We start from the raw sequence: 19,447 nt of genomic DNA, 5'->3' as shown, positions 1-19,447 counted from the left end.
TGCCCCAGGACCGCACACCCATGTCCTCTCCACACAGGCGAACACTGGAGCAGCGAGAGGGGAGACGCTTCCCCTCCTGCCCACCCACCAGCAGCCGGGCCTGTACCCCCCATGCCTGGCCCTACTCTTGGGGACCCCAGAGCTGGTCAGAAAGCCTCCCACGGGGCAAAGACTTCCTAAACATTCCGTTATCCCCGGACAGAGAGAAGAACAAAGTGTACCCACAAAACAAAGAGCCTTGGAAACGAGACTAAAGTCACAGAGTCAGGCGGGAGGCACCTCCCAGGACGCAGGCAGGGGTGGGGAGTCTGGGCAGGACACACTCCACGGCCCAGCGCCTCACCAGCGGCCTCGGAGCCCCGGGAAGAAGGGAAGGAGGAAGCAGTAGCCTTTTGAAGCCGCAAAGGGCACCAGCCTCCTGGAAGGAAGCCCCCCCTCCACAGGGCCCACGCTCCAGAAGAGCGTCAGGGAGGGAGGGGCCCGGCCGCCAGCAGGAGCGTGGAACTGGGGCACCTTCAGACACGCACGTCTCACAAAAACTTCTTCCCTCAGAAGACTGTGACCTCCAAACCGAGGGCAGACTGGGGGTGGTGCTGGGAGACTCGGCACTCGGGGCCCAGCATTCGGGGGGCCCAGCCCTCAGGGGGGAGCGTTCACGGCCGGCGCTCGGGGGGCTGGCTTCAGCGCGCTGCAGTGGGGGGACTCCCCCGACGCCAGTGAGGCCCCTCCGAGGACCCCAGGCCCACAGAGCAGAAGAAAGGGGACTCCGGCAGGACGATTTCCGAGAACGACAGGGAGAGGGAGGGAGCTAACCGCACCCTAGCGCAGAACAAAGCGAGCCTCTGAAGTCAAGTTCACAGGGGAGGGAACTCCCCGGAGGGTCAGCGGTTACAGCTCAGCGCGCTCACTGCCGAGGGCCTGGGTTCAATCCCTGGTCGGGGGCTAAGATCCCGAGAGCCGCGAGGCGCGGCCTAAAGTAAAGTAAAACTAAAGCTCACAGAGGGAACCCCGTGGAGGCGGGGAATGTACAGATGGGTCCCCCGTCTCCTGGGGGGGGGGGGCGACAGAAGGGGGGATGGGAGCGGGGCACGGGAGGGGCGACAGAAGGGGGGGATGGGAGCGGGGCACGTTTTCACTGTAACACTCAGGCACTATTTGGCGTGTTTAAGATTTTGATTCAATTCTTACAGATGGGGAGGCCCCCCCGCAGGGCCTGCGCAGGGCAGGTCGAGAGAGCGGCCAGGCCCGGGCTGTCCGCTCAGAGGCCGGACGCACAGCGGCTGTGGGCTCCGATGCGCGGCTCCCGGTGCCCGGGCCTCAACTCCCCTCTCCTACCGAGCCCGGCCAGGCTCCCGCCTCCCACGTGGTCGCTAGAGGGACACAGACTCCGGGCCTCGTGGCAATTAACACAAGAACTGCAAGTAAATTGCTCTCCGGCTTAAAGGCCGGGAGAAAGCAGGCACCCCTCTTGCCAGCGACTGGATTTGCAGCATCTGCCCCAGGTCACGTGGTCCTCGTTTTCAGAACTGGGTCTGGGGTCCTAGGAGACAATGGGCTCAAACCTCCCACGGGACCCTCCACCGACCCCCGGCCCAGTGCCCCCGGGCTGAGTGTCCAGTACCCCCAGGAAGAGCTCACAAAGGAGGGCACTCTGGCCCCCCTGCCTGGGGACGTCGTGGAAACGGGGAGGAGCCAGGCCGAGGTCCGTTCAGCCCGCGGGGCCCAGCCTGGTCTCCAGAGGGCACACTCCAAGAACGCGGGGCATCGCCTCTCAGCGCGGGAGGGCCCTGCAGAGGGCGGCCCGGGAAGGCTTTTCTCAGAAGAGACCACGTGCACCCGGTGACAGGAGAGAGGCCCTCGAGGGGCTCAGGAGGTGGGTGGCCGTGAGCATGGGCTGAAAAGGCACCAGCTCCGGACCCACCCTGGGCAGGGGCAGCCTGGGAAGTTGAGCTGGGAGAGCCAGGGCGTCCATTTCCCCTTTTGCAAACTCTCCTGCCCATCAACAGGACCGCAGGACCCCTCCCCCCATCACAGAGGTCACACAGGTGGTCAGTGAGGAAGGAGGGAAGGTGACTGGCCATGGCTAGGCACAGGCTCCCTGAGGCCAGGCCCCTCTCCACCCCACACAGACCGGCGCATCCCCTACCACCACCCCGCCTGGGTCGCCACATCCACGTGGCATCACCGTCAGTAGTGGCCAGCAAGAGGCCCCAGAGAGACGTCTCTGGCCCAGTCAGCCAGGGAGAGCTGTGCATCTCCTGTCCAGGCCCAGGGGTCAGGGGCACACCCCGGAGTGGGGAGCAGGGGAGGGCAGACAACGCGCAGGAGGGACCCCGAGGAAGGCCACACCCGGTGAGCGTGTCCTCAGTGAAGGGCAATGGCCCCAGCGGCTGGGCACTCACCAGGCCCCACCAGAGCGCGTCCGCGTAGGTATCAAAGTGATCGTTCTCCCCCTTCTCCGCCAAGTACACCAGAAACGAGGCCAGGATGAGGCAGAGGAAGCCGATGTACCAGGCAGTGACCAGCTCCTGAAAGAGGCACATCACAGCCGCTGGGCCAGCGTCCAGCCCGACTCTCCCCCGGGAGCACGAGGCCCCGCCTGCCAGGAGGCTTGCTGGGCGCCGCATCCCCCGGGCTTCAGCGGGTGGGCACCCCTCCCGAGAGCCGGCCGCAGAGCCCCAGCAGCCCCGATCCCGGGGCAGGCAGGAGGGGGAGCGTGTTTTCCAGTTCCAGCCCCGGGTGGTCCCACACCTACGCACCTCACCCCTGGAGGACGGTGGGTACGGACGGCTCAGCGCCGCATCCACCCAGGAAGGGAGTGTCCCCAGGCGGCCGTCAGCCCGTCAGGCTGGAGAAGCTTGGGCTGCTGGGACCCTACCCCAACTTGCCTGAGCCTGGGGGAGACACCCCGACTGAGTGCCCTCCCTGGGGGTCCAGCACCTCAGCACCCTGGGGACCACCACCCTCTCCGTCCTGCCAGCCAAGCCCCAGCCTCCGGGCTCAGACAGGAAGGGTGGTGGGGAAGGGACTCTGGGGCCAACAAGCCCACCCACAAGAGGACGGCCTCCTGCTCAGACAGGAAGGGTGGGGGGGAAGGGACTCTGGGGCCAATAAGCCCACCCACAAGAGGACAGCCTCCTGGCGGAGCCTGCCAGGGCAGGGTCTGGGCGGGCAGGGCCCCTGGCAACACAGGGACGGGATCTGGACGGGCCATGGGGCTGCAGCCCCCTCGCGGCTCCCACGGCCAGCGGCCACCACGAGCCTCAGCCTAAACGGGCAGGAGCCCGGGTGCTGGGGGGCAGTGGGTGCTGGGGGGCAGCGGGTGCTGGGGGGCAGTGGGTGCTGGGGGGCAGTGGGTGCTGATCCGGCACGGCCACCCAACCAAGGAGCGAGCCGGCTCCGGGCCCAGAGGGACCGGACAGCAGACACGCTGGAGAGAGGAGGAAGACGGCCAAGTCATGGGGAGACGCCCAGAGGAAACGAGGGGCTGGGTCCCGCCTGCTCACCTTGCTGTGCGCGTAGACCACGGAGCCCAGCAGCTTCCAGGTGCCGCCGCGCCGGTCCATCCGGATCATGCGCAGGATCTGCAGGAAGCGCAGGCTGCGCAGCGCCGACGTGGCGAAGACGTTGCCCTGGGAGCCGGCGGCCAGCACGGCGATGGACGCGATGAGCACCATGACGTCTGCGGGGACAGCGGAGGAGCTCGGGCCGGCCCCCTGCCGCGCAAGGGCAGCCCCCACCAGGGCCCCGGGAGGACGGACAGACGGAAGCACACAAAGTGCTGGCGTGGGCCTGGCTCCACTGTCCGCCCAGCCCAGCCCTGCCCTGGGCACGGCCGCCCGACACCTCATAACCACGGGCTCTGACGCCAAGAGGGCAGGTGACGAGAAACTTCCAGAAGGAGCCGATCCTGCAGTCCTGCCTGCCCCCCCCCCGCAGCGGGCCTCACCGATCACACAGAAGGGCTTCCGCGCAAACTTGAGCCGCCCCCTCCAGCCGCGGTACCGGCAGCAGCAGCCCGCGGCCCAGATCCGCACGAAGTACTCCACGCCGAACACCACGATGGTCACGATTTCCTGCAGGGGAAGCCACGGCTGAGCCACTGCTGGCTCCGCTGGGGGGGGGGAGGGGAGAGTGCTGTGCGGCTGGTGTGGGAGTGGGGACCCCGTCCTGTGCAGCTGGTGTGCGAGTGGCGACCCCATCCTGTGTAGCTAGTGTGGGAGTGGGGACCCCGTCCTGTGCAGCTGGTGTGCGAGTGGGGACCCCGTCCTGTGCAGCTGGTGTGCGAGTGGGGACCCCGTCCTGTGCAGCTGGTGTGGGAGTGGGGACCCCGTCCTGTGCAGCTGGTGTGCGAGTGGGGACCCCGTCCTGTGCAGCTGGTGTGCGAGTGGGGACTCCGTCCTGTGCAGCGTAGCTGGTGTGGGAGTGCGGACCCCCGTCCTGTGTAGCTGGTGTGGGAGTGGGGACCCCGTCCTGTGCAGCTGGTGTGCGAGTGGCGACCCCGTCCTGTGCAGCTGGTGTGCGAATGGGGACCCCGTCCTGTGCAGCTGGTGTGCGAGTGGGGACCCCGTCCTGTGCAGCTGGTGTGGGAGTGGGGACCCCGTCCTGTGCAGCTGGTGTGCGAGTGGGGACCCCGTCCTGTGCAGCTGGTGTGCGAGTGGGGACCCCGTCCTGTGTAGCTGGTGTGCGAGTGGGGACCCTGTCCTGTGCAGCTGGTGTGCGAGTGGGGACCCCGTCCTGTGCAGCTGGTGTGGGAGTGGGGACCCCGTCCTGTGCAGCTGGTGTGCGAGTGGGGACCCCGTCCTGTGCAGCTGGTGTGCGAGTGGGGACCCCGTCCTGTGCAGCGTAGCTGGTGTGGGAGTGCGGACCCCCGTCCTGTGTAGCTGGTGTGGGAGTGGGGACCCCGTCCTGTGTAGCTGGTGTGGGAGTGGGGACCCCGTCCTGTGCAGCTGGTGTGGGAGTGGGGACCCCGTCCTGTGCAGCTGGTGTGCGAATGGGGACCCCGTCCTGTGTAGCTGGTGTGCGAGTGGGGACCCCGTCCTGTGCAGCTGGTGTGCGAGTGGGGACCCCGTCCTGTGCAGCTGGTGTGCGAGTGGGGACCCCATCCTGTGTAGCTGGTGTGCGAGTGGGGACCCAGAGGGCAGAGCCGATGGAGGGTCTCAGGTAACTGCCAAGGGGGCGGGGCTCCCATGCCCGGGGGCGGGCCCAGGACACAGCGCAGGGTGGGCAGGGGCGGAGGGCTCCCCGGAGGTGCCCCATATGCCTCCATCACCAACGGCAACACAGAAATTACCTGTGGTTGCCATGGCGCCTGCTGTGAGCTTCCCAACCCCCAGCCCACGCCCACATCTGCCAGGGAACACCCCACACTATGGGGTGGAGGGGGCCCCCGGGGCCCTCAGGCTCTAGTGAGAACAGAAGACAGGAAAGGGGGTGGGGACGGGGGGGCGCTATCAGGCACTGTGACGACACAGGGAGGGGCCAGCCTAGGCTGGAGGGTAACAGGGTGCCGGGGGTGTTCGGGGGAGGGACGGGTGGGGGCTGAGGATGCGGCAGCATCACCAACGTGGGGGGGAAGCTGGGAGGGACCCAAGGGCTACCAGGAAGAGCAGGGGCCATGGGTGCCAGGAGGACGGGGGTCCCTGCCGGTGGGCGTCTGGGAGATCAGACCAACGGGACCGGGGACAGGCTGCCGCCCACGGTCTCCGCCGCCATCAGGCCCGTCTGCGCCGACCCACGGGACCCACCAGGATGTAGAGCGCGCCCTCCGAGCTCTTCTCGTACTCCTTGATGGTGGAGAACACAGACAGCACGAGGCAGGAGAAGACCAGCAGGAACCTGGGGGCCGGAGCAGAAGGCGGTCAGCCAGGCCGGGCAGCCAGCCGGCGCGGAAGGCACAGGGCAGGGCAGGGGCACGCGGCAGCCCAGGGCTCCACGGCGATGCCTGGGCCCAGCTGCTCTGCAGGACGCCCACCACACTCCCCCCGCCGCCCCCACCAACGTCCCTCGCCAACGTCCAACGTCCCTCTCAGAGGAACCACAAACGGGGGACACTGCCTTCTGGGCCGCTGGGCAAACAAGAAATGAGTGAACCGCACAGCCCGTGCCCACGCAGGGCACCCCATACGCAGTCACCCCTCTCCTCATCCACAGCTGTTTCCTCACGAGGCCCCGAAGTAGACACTTCCTGTCTCCCGGCTCACACCAGCCTCACACACACCGTCCCAGCGCCCTTGGCCGCCGGACCTGTGTCTGCAGGACCTGTGTCTGCAGGCGGTGCTGGCGGGGGCACCAACGGAGCCGGGAGCCGATGGGCAGCAGGTGTCCAGCCAGAGCGGACAGGGCGGGGCTGGGGTCTCAGGGAGCAGAGCCCCTGAGGGCTGAGGTCAGCGTCCAGGCCTCCTGAGGCACAGAGCACCTGGTACGGGAAGCTGGGCAGGGACCCCACACCACGCCCCTCCCACTTCATCACCACTGGGACACCCCCATCACCCCAGAGTGTCGAGACCACCATCCACCGTGGTAGTGGTGGAGGAGGGGAGATGAGACCCTTCAGAGCCAAAGCCGCGTGGTCCAACCTCAGCCGGGCCACAGCGACAGTGACTCGGGCCCTACCCCGCCCAGCCCAGCCTGGTCACGGAGCGGCGGCCCCGCCCATGTGCCCCAGAGGCCTGACAACCAGGCCCAGAGAGGCGCAGACCCGCCTCCACATGCAGCCCCTCCCCAGAGCGTGGCCCCGAGGATGTCTCCGGATGCGCCCCCAGCTCCAGGGCAGAGGCGCTACGGGCAGATAACAGAGGCCGCTGGCACAGACAAAACGCACGCAGGGAAACGGTCACGTTTCAAAACCTCAATTAATTTCCTTTGCTCATTAGCCAATTTATTCAATTAGCTGAGCCCTGGGGGGAAAAATGTCCAGATGCCTCATGTGCCTTATACTCGTAATTCTCTGCCTGCGGTGGGAAGGAGCCCACGTGCCCAGAGAGGATCTGCCAGGGTCAGAGGAGATCCCAGGGTGGTGAGTCAGGACCCCGGGGCCTGGGCGGTGGGAGAGACTGGCAGGATCCCCAGCTCAGCTCAGCACTGGGCGCGGGAGTCGGGGGGACGCATAGCATGGTGGGCTTCCCTGTGGAGGTGTTCACAACGCTGCAGGATGAAGTGCTGGTGGGGCCAACAGGGAAGGGAAAGTGTTCCTTGGCAGAGGAAAGGGCAAGTGGACTGGCGCCAGGAGGGGGTCGGGGGGGGAGGGGGAGACAGTGTGTCCAGGACCCGGCAGCGGGCAAGTCTGACCAGACTGGAGATCGGGGCCCCGGGATGCCTGACGCCATCGTCACCTGTCAGGGAGACTGAGTCCAGGGCTGCGCCCACGCAGAGCAGCTCCTCGTGCTTTATAAAAACATTCCTCTAAAGAAAAACAGGAAAGACCCAGGTCCCAAGGTGACCAGGCCCTCTCAGCCCCGCCTCCCCAGGGCGCTCTGACCAGCATCTCGGAAACTTCCAGAATGGCCAGGGTACGCTGCACAAAGCGCAGCCCTTCCCAGCAGGCAGCTGCCAGGCTGTCGGGAGCCCCACCAGCAGCTCAGGAGCCAAAGCTGCGGCCCAAGCGCCAGTGACATTCCAAGTTTTGTTTTTGATGTGTTGGGACAGATGGTCGCAGGCGACACCGCCTGGGGCGCGCAGGGGGTGCAGCAGGATGGATGCTCCAGAGAGAGGCCAGCACACCCACACGACAAGGAGGAAGGAGAGGCAGCAGCAGACTCCCACGCGCAGCGGGCACCCCAGCCACGCCTCCAGGTGCAGGCAGGGCCCCCGCAGATCAAGAAAGGGACAACTCCAAAGGGCAGTGGTGCCCCCCCCCCGGCCACTCACAGGTAGCCACAATGGGGAAAAGGCACTTACTTCCAGGTCCCCTCCTGTCTGCGGGTAACCCTGTGACCGGCGACCACCCCTGCCCAGCACACAGCCGCATCCTGGGCCCGGAGACGTCCGAAGCCCACGGCCATCCAGCGAGGCTGAAAGGGGCTCCGCCTCTGGCCTCGTGGTCCCAGGCACGCCATCCTCCATTACAGGGGACACTTTCCTGAGGCCCAGCCCCCGGGGAGCCAGGGGGTGGGGGGGCCAGCCCTCCCGCAGGACGACGCAGGTGATCACCCCCAGCCCTGAGGCCCAGCGCAGGGCCGCCCGCTGCCGTTATGCTGGGGCCCTGGGCACCGGAGCATCCTGGAGACCCTGGGGAGTCTGAGCCAGGCGGGGGCCTTCCTTCCCAAAGACCTCTCTTGCCTCGGTGACCCGGGTTCTGGCTCCTGGCAGGCTCACGGGAGCTGCCAGCTGTGGCTCTAAGGGACTCCCCTTCTCCCCTCTCCTCCTCTGGAGAGGCATTGGGGAGGTGCAGGGTGGACGCCGCCGCCACTGGGAGGCCCCGGGAGGCAAGCTGTGTGCTTAGCACCGACCCCCAGGCCCCAGAGGACGTGGTGGCTAGTAGCTGGGTCCGCTTCCTCCCCAGATGGGATCGGTGAGCAGTTCTACCCGCCCACAGGCTGGGAGACCCGTCCCCCTGCTGCAAGGTTCAGCTCAACGGCCAGCACCATCCTGTACATCTCCCCAGCACCGGGACCGAGGCCCCAGGGCCCTGGGGGAGGGGAGTTCTCATGCCCTCCAGCCTGGGAACTGTCCAGGCTGCAGGAAAAGAAAGGAGGGGAGGCAGGAGGTGGCTGCAAAGGCAGAACATGGCGGCTGATTATGATAATGAATTCATCGTCAGGATGCTTCCCTGGCAGCGGTTGCCAAGGAGACGAGCAGCTCAAGCAGCTGGTCCCCAGCCCCAGATTCCAGGGGCTGTGATGGGGGTCAGGCGGAGCGGCAGGCCAGCCAGGGACCTCAGACCTTGCTCACCTGGGCAGGGGGGAGGTAGGCCACCTGGAGAGTGAGCATCAGAGCAGCCGCATCCCAGATGCACAACCAGGCCTGCACCACCCAGTTCACGAGTGGCCACGAGGTGGGGCGGGCCCCAGCACTGCAGGACCCACAGCAGCAGGAGAGACCTCAGCCAGACATCAGGAGGGACTTCCACAGCCTGAGCTCTGGGCAGAGATGGACCCCTCTTTTGAAACAGGTGGAGGCACGGCAGGGTCCTCAGTGTAGGGATTCTGACGCATGGAGAGACAGGCAGGGCAGGCGGGAGGGACTGAGGGTGGTGGAGCCTTGGGCATTGGCCAGGGGAGCCCCCCAGTCAAGGCCTGACAGCACCCCTCGAGGCGGTCAGCCCACCCACAGCCGTGCCGCAGGTCCTGGGTGCACACGTGTGCGTTCTGCCTGCCCTGCACTCTCGGGAGGGGGCGGCCGCCACCCCCAGAGGGAGACCCCACTGCTTTCCGCTCTCCCCTCCCACCCCCTCCCCCCATCTGACTGCAGGGAATATTTCTTTTCCGGAAAACGTGACAAGGTCTCCGCCACCTCATTCCCACGTCTGGTTCCCACTGTTGGGAGGGCACCAGGGGGGGTGTCATGGTGCTGGCCCACAGCCCAGACTCCCCGCTCCCTTCAAGGACTAAGCTGGGCGATGACTGGGATTATTCACCTCATTCTACATATTCAGTGAAATACACCTTTCATAAGCGAACGGCAGGAAGTCGTGTTACCAGCACCCCACTTGCTCAGCCCCAGCCCCTGGCTGGCAGAGCTGGGAGAGAAGGATGGGGAGGGGTCCCTGACATCAAGCACCACCCCCCAGGCTCCAATGCAGCTACGCGCCAGGCAGGCGACAGCCCAGCAGATTGGAAGAAGGTGCTCATCCGCTTTACAGATGAGAAAACGGAGGCTGTGATGCAGCTCCCCGCGGCCACGCGGGGCCGAGCCTGAGCACGCTTCCACTGGCGGGGTCTCCCCAGGATAACGCCCATCCCGATAAGGCCGGGTGGCCTGGGAGCCCAGGAGGGGACGGGGGCGGAGCCGCCAGTGTGAGGTCCAAGCTCCCACACCGGGTCCCCGGGGAACCTCCCGCTGCCTCGTCCATCAGGACTGCAGTTGGCGCTGCAGCCCGGAATCTAATTTCACCCTTAATGAACTGCTCTGCCTCCAGTACCTGGGGCCACTGCCAGTCTCTGGGCGACAGGAAGCCTGGACTCCTGATGGCTGCTCCGGGCGCAAACAAGCCAGACGCGAGGAATCGCTCTGAGATCCCGCCGCGGCCCGAGGGAGTGGGCGGCCGTGTGCAGACCCTACCCTGGAAACGAGCCCCGCCCACAGGGCCGCCCACCCAGGCCCACTGCAGTCCCGCCAGGCCCCCGTACACGGCAAGTAAGTGCTCAGTAAACGCCTCAGACCTGACAGGCCCCAACCCAGGAAGTCCCAGACCCTGGGAAGGTCCAGCTCCGGCCTTGGCATTTGAGGCCTCCCTTGAATTAAATTAAATTGAATAATTGCACATTCTGTGGATTTCACATCAATTAAAGAAAAAAACAGAAACAGGCCAGGTTGTCAGGGACTGAAGCAGAGGGTAAGGCCCATCCGCCCGTCTGTGCCCGGGCAAGCCCTCCCCACCCGTGCCTCAGCTCCCCTCTGCGCCCTCCCCACCCGTGCCTCGGCTCCCCTCTGCGCCCTCCCCACCCGTGCCTCAGCTCCCCTCTGCCCTCCCCACCCGTGCCTCAGCTCCCCCCTGTGCCAGCACAGATTTGGGCGGGAGAGCCTACCCCTCTGCCCACACTGCTCCCCGCACCCCCTGCCACCAGGGGACCTGACCCCATCCTTCAAAGAAGGACACTGCTCTGAGGCTTCCTGGGGGGCAAGGAGGGCCCCAGCCTCCCCCGGGATGCCTTAGCATCCACACGTGGGGATCAGGCAGCCGCTGGCTGGGTGATTTCCTGTGCTGTGGTGCGGGGGTCCCCCTCCAGGTGTGTTCTCTTCCACGGTCCACACTGAGCTCTGTCCTTGTAAGTCCTGGTCTCCCCCGGCCCCGGCTCACTCTGGGGGTCCCCGTCTTGGGGTGCGTCCCCCAGGCCTACCACACACACCCCCAGCACAGCCACCTTTGGGGTCCCTTGAGTGCCAGGCTCTGTCCAGGGAGCTGGCCTGACGAAACGGTCAGCATGGCTGACCCCCGGCCCTGCGGGTCCCATAGCCCCAACCGCGCGGAAGCCTGCGCAGGAGCGGGGTGAGGAGGGGAGGGGTCCCCTGTGGGAGGCACTGCCGTGGACAGCCCTCTGAGGTCAGGGCCCAGGGCAAATACCATCTTTCGGGGGAGAGGTGCTTCCCCCGCCACGAGGGGTCAGTTTGGACCACCCTGGGCATCTGACATCCCCTTCGTGAGCACAGGAACCCATGCAGGCGCTCAGGGTACCCCCACACCAGGGCCCCTCACAGACCCGCCTCCCCAGGTCGACAGCACGGCCAGGCCTGCTCCCCCGGACTCTTCCTGAACACCCTCCAAGCGGCTCTCGGGCTGGCCCACTCCCCCCGCGCCCCATGGGTCATAGCTCAGGGGTCCCCTAGAAACACTCCTGGTGTTCTGCTGGCCTCCATCTGCACACCTCGAGTGGCAGCCATGGGCAGGACCTCGGTTTAACAAGCCCCCTCCCGGACCAGCCCTGGTCCTGACCCCGGGGGGCCACCAGGCACGTGCTTGCCTGGGTCCTTCTCCAGGCCAGAGCGCCGTCTGCTCCCCAGCCATAAGCCACCGAGGGCGTAGGGTGAGGGATCAGTGACAGGGCCACCTCATGCTCCCCCGACCCCAGGGGCACCAGGAGCCCTGATGACAGAGACAAAGCCCAACACTCGTCCAGCAGAGACTTGTCTGATTCCACGGGAAAATCCCCACCACACACGGTTAGCACGAAGGAGGACGACAGCCTGAATCCGATCTCCTTTAAGAAACGCAGAGACAGGCACAGATGCCCGGAAGGCAATCGGGAAAGACAAACGCTCCTCCTCAGCTTTTCTGCATCTTCTCCATTTCCTACGGTGGACGTGTGTAATTTTCATAATCAGAAGAGGTAATGGACCATAACCAAGTGTTTCTCTAAGAGGCCGCCAGCCCCTCTCGCTCAGACCACGCAGTGCTGTCTGCCCACCACCTGGCCTGAAACACTGGATTTCCGTCCACACGATATTAATTCAGCTCTCAGCTAATCAAACCGCACAAAGCGGAGAGGACCGTCTTGGAGAACGTTGACCAAGTCCTCCTTGGTCTGTGAGCACAAGCTCTGTGAGCACAAGAGGCTGAATCGGGAGGCGGAAGCAAGCGGCCACGCGCCTGCCCCAAGCGCCCCGTCCGCAGGCCAGCCAGTGATGGGCCAATCTCCCCACTTTCCATGTCCCGCACGGAGCTCGCTTGGAGAGACGGCCGTGGGCTCGTGATCAGGACCGCGGCCAGCGCCCTGCACGCCGTCCCGCCTCGGCTCACCCGGGTCACCCCCGCCAGAGGCTGAGCTCCAAATGCTCTCGCTTCCTGTTCCTCCGGGTGAAAGTCGAACCCCGGGTCAGGCCCTGCCCTCCTGCTGGAGGGCCCGTCCCGGTGCTGCCACCACACCCCACCAAGGCTTGGCCTCCAGGGAGAACAGACTTCTAAACGCCAGTGGACCCAGCCAGGCCCGGCAGGACTGGCAGCCCTGCTCAGAGCCCTGCTCCCAGGAACAGAAATGGATCGGCAGGTGCTCACCCAGGCTCCTCCCACTTCCACATTCCACTCCCCTCCCCCGCCCCCGCTTCCTCCCCCGAAGCCTGGAATCCCAGGAGAAACTGGCCTTTTCCTCAGACAAACCCTTCCAATATTTTTTTCCAAGCCTAAATGTAAAAGCAAGCTCGGAAGTTCTAAGCTCTCTAGTCAGGTCAAGAATGAGGCTCCAGGGAAGGAAGGGGCGGACCAGACAGGACCCAGAGGAGGGAGGGGCCTGGGCGGGGGCACACGCAGCAGACAGCCAGGGACAACCTGGGAGCTGAGACCCGTCCCCACAACAGACGATGAAGGAATCTCTGGAGACGCTGTTTCCAACGAGTCCGAGTAGGACTTTCTGGAACAAACGCGGTTCTGTACGTTTATTCTGTGCATTATTCCAGGGGGCTTCCCTGGTGGCGCAGTGGCAGAGAATCCACGCTCCCAATGCAGGGGGCCCGGGCTCGGTCCCTTGCCAGGGAACTGGATCCCACATGCACGCTGCAGCTAAGAGTTCACAACTAAGGAGCCCACGTGCTGCGACTAAGACCCGGCACAACCAAATAAACAAATAAATAAATATTTAAAAAAATATCCCGGGTAATCTGAAGACATTAAAGACCTAATTTTACTCAAGCCGGGTAGCCGGCAGAGCCTAAGGACGCTCGGCTCTGAGTACATCCTGGAGATGAAGGTCAGACTCAGGGCTGGCGGCTGGAACACACCCACCCTCACGTCTCAACCAAGGAAAGCCAACATGGCCTCTGCGAGGAGTGGCCGGAAGAGGCCCGCCCGCTCCAGCGCACCCTCCCTTGGGCCGATCCCAGCTGCTGGGCAGTGGGACCGAGGCTCTGGGCCGCTGGTGGCCGAGAAGAGGCGAGAGCCCCCTCGTGGGTGGGCACCCGCCCCAGGCCAGGGGTCTCCCCACCGTCCTTGGGGCTGCTGGAGAAGGCGCAGCCCTCACCCAGCCTCTGCCGGGCTTGAGCGCCGCTGGCCCCGCTCACCAGCGCGCGCTTGGGTCCGTCACTCAGCCCGGCTCACCTGCGCCCCGCCCCGCGGCATCAGGACACCTGGTAGAAGTCCTGCCGCTGTCCCTGTTCTCCCTTCAGCAGGCACCATCCTGCCCGTTCCCCAGGGAACCCCCTTTGCACTTGCCAAACCCAGGCCTTCACAGTAGGGAACTCTGGGGCCTGCATGCCCCGGGGCTCTGGCTGGGCTGTGGATGAAGCCACCCAAACGCACTAGGGCAAACTGAGGAATGTGGGCCCTGCAGCCCCACTGGGAGGCACGCAGGCCCCAGAGCTGCCCACCCAGGGCCTCCAAGACCCAGGCATCCCCAGCCCTGCTTCCTCCTGGATGAATTAGAAGCTTGGTGCAGCCCAGCTTCAGACAACAAAGACCAGCCCTCTCCCTAACTCCAGACCGTTTGCAAAACAGCACCCGGACCACCTCCCCCCAGCTCCGGCCATGGCTGCCTTAATTCACACGAGGAACAAACAGGCTTTAGAAACAGTCATTTCTTTGCCCTGACCCCTCCTGCACGCGCCCACCTCACCAAGAGGGGTTTTGGGGGTTCACCGGCACCCACCAGCTGCCAGGGGAGCAAGCTGGGAGCGGTCATCGGGCCACAGCCGCCTGCAGAACAGTGGAAAGAAGGCCTAGGGGGCGGGGGCAGCTGCGTCAAACCCTCCCCTCAGCATGGAAGGCAGAGTCCCTGGGGGACAACCTCGGGGCCGCACGCCCCTCTTCTTTCTACCTCGGATCTCACCAAGCTGGCCCGGGCTTGCTGGCCAGGTGCCCCACAGCTGGGAGGGAACTGCATGGCACGGATGAGGCCCGTTTCCCGATGCCGCAGAGCTGTCAGCAAACCGCTGTTGGAAAGCACAGCCGGGCACCAGCCTTCAGAAGGGAGTGGCTGTGCTAGAAGGAGTCTCCCATGCTCCGGGGCAGCGCCAGGAGATGGGCTCAGCCTGGCGGCCCACGTGACACTAAGTCACCACACGACAGCTTAGGAGGGGGTGCAGCTCATCAGGACGCAGCCCGTGCGGAAACCTGGGGTCCCCTTTACGGTCTGGGGGTCCATTGGTACAACCCGCTCGCAATGGTCCTTCTCAAGCCAAAACCGTTCTGGCCTCTATGCTCGGAGGTCCAGGGCGCTGGGACCATTCAGCCGTGGAAGGAAGACCTCCCCCAATACCCGGGCAGCTGTGGAACAGTGAGGTCCTTTAGGAAAACGGCCAGTCCTCCTGGACAAACACAGCTTCAGACGGGGGCCCCGTGTCTAATCACGCGGCCACGTTCACAGCAGCCCCAAACCCCTCCATCCAGGCGCGGTCACTGGCCGACGGGACTGAGAACACACCCGGGCCGCGCGGAGGGCGGACGGCGCGGGGTGCTGTCCCGGACGCGCCCGCCTCCCTCTGCCTGGTCTTCCTCCTTGCTGAGTGACAGACAACGCGGCCAGGACCCCGTGAACGTCACACGCTCCGAGCACTGTGCTGAGTGAGTCACAGGAGACAAGCACAGAGTGGTGTCCCCACGTCACAGATGAGGGGACACCGGGCCCAAGGCAGGATTCCCCGCCAGGCCCCCGCAGAGCCCACGGTCCCCACGGCTCACCGTCCTCTGCCCACGCGCGCCCCCTGAACCATCACTGGTTATAACCTCACACCACACCTGATGGGGCGTGGGGGTGACGAGGTGACGTCCGTGACTAAGGCACGTACCCGGCGATCTCCATGCAGGAAAGGCCCTCCGTTTACACTCGAGAACGTTTCAGATGACCCGCCCACGAGGTGACCCAGGCAGCACGGTTTATAATGAGGCTGCCGGACACAGGCCAAGGTCTCTCACAAGCCTTGGCTCAGGAAGGCGCAGAAGGCTGCAGCCCAGGGCCAGCCCAGCATCGTGAGCCCCAGGCCTGGCCCCCAGCCCCACCCCACCCCCGGCCCCCACAAGGAAAGGGTCGCAAGCCCGCAGTGCCTGCAGCACGTCCCGCCCTGTCGTGCCGAGCGGAGGTTCGGCCCTCCGCGGGGTCCCCCACCGCCATCCTGGCCCTCAGCACCTTCCACGAAAGCCCCCAGAGAACTCTCGGTCCTCTGGAGCCTGTCCCTTCTCCGGGGCATTCAGAACGCAGCACCCGGGGGTGGGGGCAGCCTGGCGGGCTTGCCAGGACGGACTCAGGACGCCTGTGAGCAGTGGCCAGGAGCAGACCCCGGGCCTCACCGTGGACACGCAGGCGCGCGGGGATTAACACAGCCTAGGATTCACTTACTGACCAAAACGGACCGGGAAGAACCCCCTGAGATGCTCTATCCACCACCAGGCTCGGGCTGCGCTCCTGGAAACAAGCCGGTCTCTTCACAATCATTCCGGGTTTAGGTGTTTTCCGAGGCGGTGCCCACGTCGAAGCCCCCCGCCGAGTCTCCGTAGAGACTAGTTTCAATGTCTGACTTGTACCGGTTTCTAACAAAACAGATTTTTCTTTGTTCTGATCTGTGAAACTGTCAAGAACGGAGCTTCCTACCGACCCCATCACCCTGAGGACACAGACCGTTTGCGGGGATTCACGACAGTGTAATTAGACACCGTGATTAAGAAACACTTCATTAAAAAACACTTCATTGTCTTATTGTGGGTGAGAAATCCTACGATGAGGCCTGAGGTCTCCAGACAGCCTACTGGGGACAGTCTACTGAGCCCTGGTCTCCCTGGAAACCACAACCCTCCTGCCGTTTTCACCTTTGGGGAAATTTCCATGAGATTCTCCAACTCTTCAATCGATAGACATTTCCTCCCCAGGATTGCAGCGAGGTCTGGGAGCTGCAAGAAGCTGAGAATACAGCCGTTCAGACCCCAGGCTCCTCTCAGAAGCAGACACCCAGGGCCACTTGCCCTGGGGCCCCCACGCCCCCCAAGTGCAGTCACACCGAGGAAAAGAGAGGCCAGCACGTGGGCCCACGCTTGCCCACCCGAGGGCGGACAGGTGAGAGGGGCAGCGGGCGGCCTGCACGTGACCAGTTATCCGAGGCCACGCAGGGGACTGCAGCTGGGCCCTGAGGCCCCAGGCCCCCATCCCGCTGCCCCAGCCACAGGCCCCGAAATGTCAGCGGCCCCCCGAGACCCACCTGGACGCCATCCGAGGACGGAGGGGGCTCGTTGGACTGGCCCGAGAGAAGGCAGCTCCCAAGAGTGAGCCGCTCAGGCGAGCCCCGGCCTCCAGGGGCCAGTCCCTGCCCTGCAGTCACCGGCATTTTCCATCCCACCTATTTCAAACACAGTCTCACCTGGCAACTCCAAGTGGCTTTTGGATGTTGGAAAAGTCAACCGATCTGCACCCCAAGTTCCCATCACTGGGCCGAGACCCCTTCTGTCCAGCGTGAGTGGGGCAACTCAGGAACTCGACCGTCTCAGCCTCGGTTTCCTCACCAGTGAAAATGGGGCCACAAAGTGAGGAAGCCCTGAGACCAGCGGACAGAGGGCCGGCCCAGAAGACGTGCGGTTCCCCTCCCCTCCTAACTCGAGCCTCGGGGAGACCCCCCACCCCCTCACCATGGTGGAGCAGCTGCCGCTCCCACCCGTGAGGGGAGGGGGCCGCACACCCAACCCAGGCTCTCAAAGGACCCCCAAGGGCTCGCCTGAAGCAGATGAGTAGCCCCTGGGGCCCCACTGGCCTGGACACGCATCCTGAAGTGTTTGGGGGCCTTTTCTGTGGCTCACACCCCCTCTGAGAAACTCATGAAAACCCTAGACCGTAGCTAGAAAATCCTCTCGTGTAAAGATGCCCTGCTCTAGGGGTGCACAGACCCTCGGAGCCCCGAGACCTGCCTGGGGCTGTGAAGGGCAGGCAATGGTGAGCTGAGATGCACCCCTTCCCCACCCCACACGGCCCAGCTCCTCGCGACAGGGCCCCCACTCACTGCGGACGACACCAGCCTGCCCGCCCAGAATCCCGGCCAGGTCTGGGTGAAGAGCCATGCGGGGCGGGGACCTGCCCAACCGGGGACTGCTCTCCCTCTCCAGCCAGAGCAGAGGAAGGGACACTGCAGGGGCCTCGGGGCTGGGAGGGGGGCCCGGGCGGGCTCCCCTCAGCCTGGTCCAGGATCCTCCTGACTCAGGGAAGCCTCCCGCCCCCACAGGCAGCAGCAGTGATGGCGATGGCTCCAGGCCCAGAGGCACGTCCATGGAGACAGCCCGTCCGCAAAGGGCAGGGGCACCTGGCCTGATGCGCGCAAAGCCCGGGGGCCAGAGGGCGGCCACCTCCCTCCCCGCCTCTGACACCCAGAGGGCTCAGCACACCTCTGCCTTCCAGAAGCCAGGCTTTGCTGGAAGGTGGCCCAGGAGGGCAGCTGCCCCAGCCCCGCGACCACTCCGGCCCCCACTGCCCCTCCCAGGCCCAGCTCAGGAGGGGCCTGACCTGGTTTAATCAACAAACCAAACAGACAAGGGCCAGTCCCTGCTGGAGGGCGGGGGGTGCACAGGGGAGGCCGCACCACTGGGGACCAGCATATGGGGGCAGTGAAGGCCTCCTGAGTCCAGTGGGCTGGGCCCAAGGATGGGCTGGGCCTGGGGACAGCTAGTGAATTCCAGGCCCGGGGAGCCGGGGGGTGACCGATGAGCAGCAACAGCGGGACAGAGATGTCGCCGTTCAGGAGCACCCCCGGGCCGGCGCCGGGAGGGTGGAGACCCCACGCGGTGGCCTCCACAATGCCTTGGGGGCAAGGGCAGCTCTGCCCCGTTCACTGCCCCTGGACCCTCACACACTGCAGGCCCACCTGTCCCGACTCGGGCACTCCCGAGGCGGGGGCAATGCAGACCCACACCCGAGAGCAGCTGCCTGGCCCCCAGTCCCCACACTCTGTTCCCAGCTCTGAAGGCTGCAGCTTCCAGGACGCAGGACGCACGGAGGGGCCGGCCACTTCGGGCCTGGGCAGGGAGAGGCCACACAGAGGGGACCCCGGGAAGTGCCGCCGGCGGGGACCTTCGTGCCCAAAGCACAGCGAACCCTCCAGCAGCCGCACCACAGGTCAGACAGGAGTGGGGGCACCGCTGGGCTGTGCCCAGACACCAGAGGCCACCTCGGGCCAGGACCTGGCTGATCAGAGCTGGCCCCCGCCCGGCAGGGAGAGGAGGCACGGGGCTCTTCCAAGGAGGAAGAGCGCACCTGGGCATGTCCGCCCCGGGAAGAACCAGGTCACCTCCCTGGGGCAGGCGGGGGCTGACACAGTGCCAGGGGAGCCTCTGCCTCTTGGGACTCCCGGGGTGGCTCAGCGCTGGGGCTGGGAACAGTGGCCAGGAGGCCTCCAGGGCTGTGGGGACCCCCAGGACACCTATCCCTCCAGCAGCTTGGCATTTCCTCCCAGGGTCTTCTCCCCCACCCACAGAGGGTCCGTCCAGAGCACACACTCACAGGTCACAGGCACACTCACGGGCACACACCCCCTCATCCCAGGTGGGCACTTGGTCGGAGACGGTTTCCCAGAATCCACCCCTCACTCCCATCCCCAAATGCCTCTTTCTCACAAAATGGCCGAGTCCTGGGCCCAGTCTAGCTGGGATGGGAGAGAGCGCCTGTAGGCTCAGAGGCCGTGCTCGCCACCAGCACAGGCGCGCGTGCGCGCACACACACACACACACACACACACCACACGCTCGAACACCCGTGTGCGCACAGTGCCGGCCTGTGGCCACCAGCCCTGGCGCAGGAGCCAGGAGTTCCCTGAACAACGGGCCCAGGGCCACCGACAGCCCTCCCAGGGCCAGGGCTGGCGGCCCCCCTCTTCCTGGGGGTCCACTCTGCAA

At 65.4% G+C, this 19,447-nt stretch overlaps 1 protein-coding gene across 1 annotated transcript in view; it reads right to left on the bottom strand.

Moving 5' to 3' along the window:
* KCNQ2 (potassium voltage-gated channel subfamily Q member 2) overlaps window positions 1-19,447 on the bottom strand; it is a 53,035-nt gene that overhangs the window by 32,554 nt on the left and 1,034 nt on the right. The window contains exons 2-5 of the mRNA XM_060033270.2: window positions 5,748-5,838; window positions 3,950-4,076; window positions 3,507-3,682; window positions 2,403-2,528 (exon numbers count right to left, since the gene is read on the bottom strand). Coding sequence (XP_059889253.1) covers window positions 2,403-2,528; window positions 3,507-3,682; window positions 3,950-4,076; window positions 5,748-5,838 — 520 coding nt within the window. The remainder of the gene's footprint in view (window positions 1-2,402; window positions 2,529-3,506; window positions 3,683-3,949; window positions 4,077-5,747; window positions 5,839-19,447) is intronic.

This window comes from Delphinus delphis, chromosome 15, assembly GCF_949987515.2.
Source record: "Delphinus delphis chromosome 15, mDelDel1.2, whole genome shotgun sequence".
Taxonomy (NCBI): domain Eukaryota; kingdom Metazoa; phylum Chordata; class Mammalia; order Artiodactyla; family Delphinidae; genus Delphinus; species Delphinus delphis.
The sequence above is the reverse complement of the archived record's forward strand: the minus strand, read 5'-3'. Positions and strand labels throughout refer to the sequence as shown.